We start from the raw sequence: 9,298 nt of genomic DNA on the forward strand, positions 1-9,298 counted from the left end.
ATAAAAATAGCAGCGATATATTTAAAAAAATTAATCTGATGATGGCCCCTCGAAGACGAAACGTCGGATTGCAAAAATGTTGACGCCATTGGATAGAGCGAAAAAAGTGGCAATGTAAATATGCAATTTATTTAAAATTCGTTTTCAAATAAAGCCAGAAAAAAAATAAAACGATTTTGCAAAATTTCGGGTTTTCGGATTTCGCGTCAACAGTAGACTTTGCAGTTAATACTTTGTATTGTTGAAATCTCAAAACATCCTGAGATAATTATCATGGATGAAATATGAAATTATATGCTTTAAAATGCTGGAAACTTCGAAACAAAAACGAATCGGACCTCTATATTCATATAAGTAAAAATGTTTATCATAGAGCTTGTAAAGAGCACCCTGTAATTTGTAACATTAAAGAAATAAATTTTTCGTCACTGTTAGTTGTCGGTTATAGACTACAAATTATAAAAGAAATTAAAATGTCCTGCAAGTTGCACAACTTGCACAACTGTTTTCTTTCGATCTGTTATAAGCCTTTGGCAAAAAATAAAATAAACCTTTTATCGCAACAGTAATACAACAAAACGTATGAAAAGAAATTGAAGGAACCTTAATTATAACAGGAAAACCATAAAACATGATAAATGTCAACGGATATGGTTAAAAATTCCGAGATAGTTTCGAAGAACTGAGGCTTGTCTATCCAACAATTTAAATACGCTTCACCTTCATAATTTTTTGGCATTTATTTATTTACATCCTGTATTTTTTCCTTAAAAACGAACAGTTTTAGAGTTTATTTGCGATTTATTCGACTGGCTTTTCGAATAAAATGAAAGAAACCTATTACTTAAAACCGAATTAGAAATCAAATTGCGTATAAGTTTAGATAAATATCAGCAATGTTTATGTTAGTAATCTCATTCGTTGAGTTTATTGCAACGTCGCAATTATGTGGTCTTTTTCTGCTGGTCATTTCCACAATTATTCAGCATCTCATCAGTCCACAACTGCAGTTCTATCAGAAACACGAGTACAAAACAGTCGCTTTGATGATAGTACACTGAAATAACTTTTACCATGGTTACATTACAAGTGAATTCCAAACGAGTCATTCCATAAGTGTTCCATCAAACAAAGACCCCACCTAAGAGGTAAGAATAGCATTATTTTTTAATAATGTTAATTTCCGGATATATTTTTAACTGTTATTTAAAAATAAATCTGTCTATTTTGAGTCGTAATTCTTCTTAATCTAAAAGAAAAATCACACAGGGTGTTCCTTTTTGCGACTTATAAGTAATATATTATTTTTTCTCGTTTCAATTATTAAAACCATGATAGATATAAGTTGCGCTGNAAAAAACTAAATTGCAAATTGATAAATGCAATCTAATTGTTTAAAAATTAAAAAAAAGAGTGTTAACTTTAAAAATTTATTGTGGCCGTCCTAATCAATCCATTTCATTTTTTCTAAAACCATTTCAAAGGTTGAGCGGTCTCTTCTATGTGAAAAATTTTTCAAGTATCTACATGCTTTATTTGAGGCTGTGCAACATTTTGAAAATTCGAAAAATTTTTTTTTAATTCTTTTCTAAAATTTATTTTGCGAAAACTATCGCACCGATTTTAATGGAATTTGGTGTGTTGTTTTATTATACTATTAAAGTTTATTTCCCGGAGTAATTAAAACATTTAAAAAAAATATCCAAAAAACTTGATTATTTTGCCTGTTTTTCCTCAATTATTGCTAAACATTTTTAACTTACAGTATATTGTGCAAAATTCTATTCTAAAACTTTTTTCTCTCTTCAATATTATTCGAAAATGCATAGGTTCCAAGATATAAGTAAAAAACGTATAAAACAGGTATTTTTTTAAATTTTTTAAACATTTTTGCATTTTGAAAATGTTCCGGACCTCACCCATATCTGGAGATCTACACTTTGATTATGTGAGTTGTACTGAAGGTAATCCAGAAAAAATTTGCTTGCCCCCTCAGACAGTATTGTCGAAAACCATTGGGGAAGAGGCTTGAAATCCCAACTTACTTCTTTTCTTCCTAATTTATACAAAAAGTTTAAAGTTTCTATGTAACACTGCCAACGCTGATCTCTTTTCATATCATGTGTATTTATTTTAAATTTAACTCTTTCATTCCCAATTTTCTCGCAAATAAAAACTACGTTCCTCACAACAACACAATATGTCCAGTCCGTACGATATTTGTTGAGACGATAGAATTCCAAGACCCCTGCGTCACTCTCTCGGAATTAACTGCATTCAACATCCGAGGTACAAAGACATCGGACGAAAATTTCAAGGCACGCCCCTTGCATGGTAAATTGTTACAGGAGTTCTTGGAATTTTATCTCAACAAATACTGTACGGACTGTACCAGTGTTGATTGCTTGGCTTTTTCTCAATGTGACCTCTAATTGACTTTGATTCTGACCAGGAAGGAGGGGGAGGTCCCGTTTGGGGTGGAATCGATTAGTTATTGGATATAAATAAAAAATATATATATATTTCTTTTTTGGCCAAAAATGAAGGGGGCCTAATTGACTGTCCCCCATTAAGTCACAGAAGTTGTTAAACTTTCTACTCTATCTGATAAGTGTTTTCCGTAGAATTTTCATCTCACAACTAAAATGAATACCCGTATACTTACTCTGGAAAATCCTGGAAGCCAAGTCCGACGGCGTCGGACAATAACAGCTTCTTCCATTCAGTTTTTGGAGTGACAACTTCCGAGAGCGACGTTCCTAACTTACTTCGAGGATGAACCCACGCCCTCTCGTCTAACAGACACGCTGAAAAAATGTTTCTCCGCAAACGACCCGTCGGTTGAGGCACAAAGCCACTTTGAATGTTACGTATCTGACACCATGAAGTCCGAACGTAACGTTTACGTCGAAGAAATTCCAATATTGGCGACATTGGAAAATATTAAAGTTGTACTGTTCTCTCACGAAGCACCAGAACCTGTAACTGTAATAAACCCCGACGTTAAACTCCTCGGAGGACATCCGGGACCGGAGAAACCTGAAAAAGAAGTTGTCGTATGCCTTGAAGTAAACGTTTTAGCAAGATGGATCGTCGTAGAAACTCTAAATCAGTCGCCACCGGCCTGATCAGGAACAAGAAAGACCTTCGGCAAACTCGGCAACTGGAGGCTGTCCACGGAAAACAAATTCGCGGGAAAATTCGACGACGTGGTGCTGGAATGGCCAAACGGAGCCGTACTGCTACAAGCCAAGCACAAAGAGAGTAAGACGAAGAGGATCACTTTCGAAGATTTAACCTCTACAAACTCCAAAAACGACGACTTCAGCCTACCGAAATACTTTCTGTCTTTCGGGGAGATCGAGGAGACATTCCACTTGAAGAATGTTATTATTTGAACTAATGCAAGCGGGGATGGGAGGGTTACGGAGTTTTTACACGTTCAAACGCGAAATTGTGCCACACATCAAAAAAAAAAGTCAAGGGGCACTTTGGAAAGAACTCCCGAGGTAAAGGTATCGAAGAATCCATAATCACGGATGAAAATATAAAAGACTTTCTGGAACACTTAGAATTTTATTTCAATTATCCACCAGAAAGCAATGTGTCTGCCTCACTGCACCACTTTGGTCTCCAACGAAAGAAATAAGTGGCAAATTAAGAGAAACCTTAGAGAAGCACGAGCACATTTTAGTGACCCAGTGTAGTCTACACATCGGGTCGTGCACAAGTCATAAATGGATCTGTGACGTTCGAAGACCTGTCAATGGAGCCTCATGAGAGATTACCGAAAAAGAACCATATCATTTTCAAGGGAAGGATGTTAGCTTGGAAGAATTGTCCGCTGGGGACTTTGGAAGGCCCGTATACCCAGAAACCTTAGAAAAACCGGTTAAGGATGAGCGCATCAAAGTGGGAACAGCACCGTTAGGGTTGGAACAACCCGCGCAATTCTACATAAATCGCAAGTTTAGGGAGGAGTCCAAGAAGAGTGAACACGAATATACGGTGCCGGAGGAATACATTTATGATGTCGACGAAAAGGAGATACTAATCTCTAATAGTGCCGGGATGGTGAAGAGCACAATCCTCACCAGCCTATCGGCTACGATAAAGAGAAGATAAGCCCATTAAACTCGACCTTAACGAAGGTACTACGCGAATTGTTGGGCGCCAACAAAGAAACTTGAAAAAATCCGTCTTTTCGACGGGAAAAGTTGTGCTAAAGCTGGATGGGATGGACGAGATCAGCCCCGATTATACAGAACTGGTTCTAAGCATGATTAAATAATGTAAGGAGGACCTGAACTTTCTCAGAATCTTGGTTACTACCAGACCGCACGTGGCGCGAGAATTGGAAGAAAATTTGCTAGTTAAGCCGTTCGTCCTGGAAGCGTTTACGCAGCAAAATCGGACGGACTTTCTTACGAGCTATTGGGCGCGCAATTTGAAAATAGGCGGTACGCCAGGGCACTGATAAGCAGATTGTCGTCTTGGACCAAGTTAGACCGACGGCGACGTGTCGAAAACCACTTCGCCGCGATACCGTTACAAGTAAGGATGATGGCGGAGATTTTCCAGGAAAATATCAGACAGAACGAGTCAGATTGGGGAGGGTGCAAGGAGTATATAACTGGGGATGAAGCCGAACCAAAACTGGACATGGACATCATAAGGTTCTACGAAATGTTTATAGAGAAGAAACGAGATTTGTTCTTCCTTGATCGACCAGTTCGAGGAGTGCCTTGCCTACCATAGAAGTCTCGCATTGGAATCGACCCTGGACAAAACTAGACGCGAACTCTTTTCAAGCGTATGGAAACAAACGCGTTAAAGATAGGAATTGTACAAAAAGTGGAACAGGAAGTCCAGTTTGTGCACAGGACATTTGCAGAATACTTTGTCGCCGAGAGTATACGAAGAGAGTTGCAACTCCAGAACCAAGACGTGGAGTTTCAAAGGTTTTTTATGGAAGAAATAACGTTCAATCCTCAGTTCAACGTTACTCGTGCTTTCTTGAATAGTTGCCTGCGCGTTGCGGAGATACCTCCTCTACCTCACGTGAACCTGATTGGGCAGAGCGTGGCGCTCCTTCAGCTCTTCCTCAAATGTAAAAATTTCAAAGCTATCAGAGACAAGCTAGCTTGACGGACTTATTTCTCGCCAACACCTTAAATATATTCAAACACCTAGTAGGACTGGGTGGAATCAACATTAACAAAGACGAAAGAAAGACGATGCCTTCACACCATGCTTGCCAAAACGGGCACTTGCAAATGGTGCGGTTCCTTGAAAGACAAGGTGCGTTGACCACCTCGGCGGCACACCTCTTCGTCTGACTGTAAACTACGTCCATTTGGACGTAGCAAAGCTTTTAATAGACCAAAGTGCCGACATTGCATCGAAAGACAAGAACGATGTCCTCCATATTGGAGGAGGCTAGCCCCCTCAAAGATATGGACGTCAGCGTTAGATAGAAAACGTTAAAGATAAGAACGGACGTACGTCCTGCATCTTGTTGCGGTGATAGGCCGATTGTACACTGTGAAATTCCTGGCGGATGCCGTTGCACCTATCTGCAGACTGCAGACTATCTGTTGGACACTGTCAGATTCCTGGTGGAATGTAAAGCAGCTCTAGGAGGAATCAGTTGGACACCGTGAGAGTTTCAGTGCGTGCAGGTGCAGATTTGAATACTAGAGGTCGCACGGCACTGTTCCTGGCTCTTTCCCGGGGACAACCGGACACAGTCGGTTTCCTTATAGCGGATTGCGGTCCGGATATAGACGTGGACGATTGTAAGAGCCGCAAACCGCCGCATTTAGCTGTAGAGGATTACGATTTGGATACTGTGAAGTACCTTGTGGAACATGGCGTAGAAATTAACATTAGAGACGATGATGGCGGCACGGCACTGCATTTAGCTGCACTAAGTGGTCGCTTGGACACTGTGAAATTCCTCGTGGAAAATGGAGCGGAAGTTAACGTTAGGAACAATGATGGATGCGCAGCACTGGACTTGGCCGAGCTGATGGGTCACTTGGACTTTGCTCGGCTGCTTGCACGACATGGTGGCTTGGTCGGACGCACGTAGTTTCTCAGGTGGGTATCTGAAAAAGAAAATGGCTTTCAAGGGTTGTTCTACTGCCGATAACAGATGTACTCATAGTTATTATTAAAATATTCATAGTTACTATTAAAGTTCGATAATAAACAATTTTATAAAAAAACAAAAGATTTTTTTTTGATCGATTGATTTTTTGTGAAAATCTCTATTATTAACAAATAAAACTTTTGAAATTATTTTTTATGAAGTAAAGAACCAACTTGTAAAAATAATTAGAATTATAATCATTATTATGTTACAAATGACGAAAATCTAAAAAATATATAAGTTTGACCGGTTACAACTCAGTCAATATTTGCTTTTTTTAATTGATTTTTTGCATATAATATTTCATTTAAATTTTTTAAATAAGCCATTTCGATGGGAAATTCAATTCTCTAAATAATTTTTCCTATGAACTATACCGAAATTTTCGTACTATATTTAAAACACTGCAAAAGTGCATTTTCACTCCTATCTTCAATTTCAACCCTCTAATTTAATAGCACCCTGCAGTTTTTTCATTTTTAATGACCCTTCGAACAAGTCATGTGATGAAAATCCTTGAACGTCTTATTTCCTTCCTTTTTTTGCAAAACATGAGAATTAAAACGTATAAGAGTAAATGCGACGATAATCAAAAAATTTGCTAATTGTAAGATTGAGCGGCCATATATCAGTCAATTTTCATCCAAAAATACTTTACAACCTCTTATTTAGAAGGAAATTTTCTCTACTATTTTTTTAATAAACCAATGCCTATACCTACCTTTACTCAAAAAAAAAAAAACTAGTACACTGATCAAAATAACTCATTTAAAGGAAAAAAAAAAGAAAATTGTTACCTGGACTTTTATAAGTGGAAATGGTAAAGGGGCTTATAATAAACGAAAAAAAAAAAATAAATGGGGCGGCGGAGGGTTGAAAACTTATGAAAAATTGTATATTGGGATTTCTGGCGAAAGTTGACGTCAAACAAAAAAGTGTCCAATATAAAAGTTGTAGATCATGAAAAAATCTACAACTTTTGTAGAAGTCATTTTTTAACCTAACCTCAAAATTTCCGAGAAAAATGCGAAAAAGTTTTTTTGTGATTTTTTGTTTTTTATTTCTCATTTCCGCAAAAATAATTTAATTTTGACGAAACTTGGTGAAAGTATACCTTTCTTTGTCTTAAATAACCCCAATTTTGTTTAGATTAAAAAATCACGAAGTTTCTGAGATATTAACTTTTTTCGGCCTGAAACACTTTTTTTTCAAAGAAAAATTCTACTTAAAAAAATTATCGTACAGAGTTCTGCCGGTAATAATTTTTTTCGTTTTGATATATACTTTTTGGTCAAAAATGCAAAAAATTTAAAAAAAAATCAAAAACTGATTACACCATTCAATTATACGGAAAAAATACAAAAAAAAACTATCTCATTGTTTGACCCAAAACTATTTTTATACAGTATTGCTATAAACATAAGCCGAATAGTGAATAAATAAAATAAATAATAATTTTTTTCCGTATTATCGATTAGTGTATAACTTATTTTTTTAAAAGTTTGATGAATTCATAGATATAGTGTGTCCAAGATAAGGAAGGGATAGCATGAGGATCTAGGAAACGGAAAAAGATATGGGGTGGCTCAGATTAGAAAAAAGTTGTGTTTTTTTATACCTAACAATGTGCTGTTTAGAAAGTTTGAAAATTCCGGGTAGTTCCGGAAATATCCGGAAAAATCCGAAATTTTGCTAAATTGTTTAATTTTTTTCTGGCTTTATTTGAAAACGAATTTTAAAATAAATTGCATATTTACAATGCCACTTTTTTCGCTCTATACAATGGCGTCAACATTTTTGCATTCCGACGTTTCGTCTTCGAGGGGCCATCATCGGATTAATTTTTTTAAATGCGTCGCTGCTATTTTTATGTCAAAATCTAAAGTCATTTTTAATTCTGAATTACAGGCTCTGAACGTTTTCTTATGTATCTATTGGATGAAGTCATAACAGTATAAACGTCAATACCGCACAAAATATCCAACGATTTTTTACTACCGTTAGCAATACTAATTAGAAATAATAAAATATTTCATAAATTCGTATTATTTTTTTATTAGATACGATACAACTTTTTAAATTATGGATTAAAAAAATTGTTGGATATTTTGTGCTGTATTGACTTTTATTCTCTCCTCTCTCTCGCTCTCTTCCAATAGATACAGGTATTTTCAAAGCGTTCAGAGTCGTACTCAGGAAAAATTGTTAATGATAGCTAAAAACCTTTTTAAGCAATTACAATAGTAATATCATCTAATACAGAATTAAAAGTGACTAGATTTTGTCATAAAAATTGCAGCGATATATTTAAAAAAATTAATCTGATGATGGAACCTCGAAGACGAAACGTCGGTTTGCAAAAATGTTGATGCCATTGGATAGAGCGAAAAAAGTGGCAATGTAAATATGCAAATTATTTAAAATTCGTTTTCAAATAAAGCCAGAAAAAAATAAAACGATTTTGCAAAATTTCAGGTTTTCGGATTTCGTGTCAACAGTAAACTTTGCAGTAATACTTTGTATTGCTGAAATCTCAAATCGTCCAGAGATAATTTATTATTTGAGCATTTGTAATTCGACTTAAATGTTTATAGCAATATACAAACATTTTTGGGTCAGACAATGAGACACAGTTTTTTTTAAATTTTTTTCCGTAGAATTGAATGGTGTAATCAGTTTTTGAATATTTTTTAATTTAAACAAATTATCAACAATAACTGAAAAATTTATTGTTACAAGTCATTTTTTATCTTTTTTGCATTTTTGAGTATGTTTTTGAACCGACATTACAGATTTTTTTATTTCACCAAAAAGTATATGTTAAAACGAAAAAAATGATTACCGGCAGAACTTTGTACGATGATTTTTTTAAGTAGAATTTTTCTTTAAAAAAAGTGTTTCAGGCCGAAAAAAATTAATATCAGAAATTTCTAGATTTTTTTTATCTAAAAAAATTTGAGGTTATTTAAGATAGAGAAAGGTATATTTTCACCAAGTTTCGTCAAAATTAAATTATTTTTGAGGAAATGAGAAATAAAAAACGAAAAACCAGAAAAAAAACTGTTTTTCGCATTTTTCTCTGAAATTTTGAGGTTATGTTAAAAAGTTACCTCTACAAAAGTTGTAGATTTTTGCATGATCTAC

At 35.4% G+C, this 9,298-nt stretch overlaps 1 protein-coding gene across 1 annotated transcript in view; it reads left to right on the forward strand.

Annotated features, from left to right (window-relative positions):
- Window positions 1-5,250: 5,250 nt before the first annotated feature.
- The window catches only part of LOC108909222, a 10,271-nt gene continuing 6,223 nt past the window's right edge, over window positions 5,251-9,298 (forward strand). The window contains exons 1-2 of the mRNA XM_018713481.2: window positions 5,251-5,279; window positions 5,632-6,090. Of these exons, the coding sequence (XP_018568997.2) occupies window positions 5,251-5,279; window positions 5,632-6,090 (488 nt within the window). The remainder of the gene's footprint in view (window positions 5,280-5,631; window positions 6,091-9,298) is intronic.

Source organism: Anoplophora glabripennis, unplaced genomic scaffold, assembly GCF_000390285.2.
Source record: "Anoplophora glabripennis isolate ALB-LARVAE unplaced genomic scaffold, Agla_2.0 scaffold565, whole genome shotgun sequence".
NCBI lineage: Eukaryota > Metazoa > Arthropoda > Insecta > Coleoptera > Cerambycidae > Anoplophora > Anoplophora glabripennis.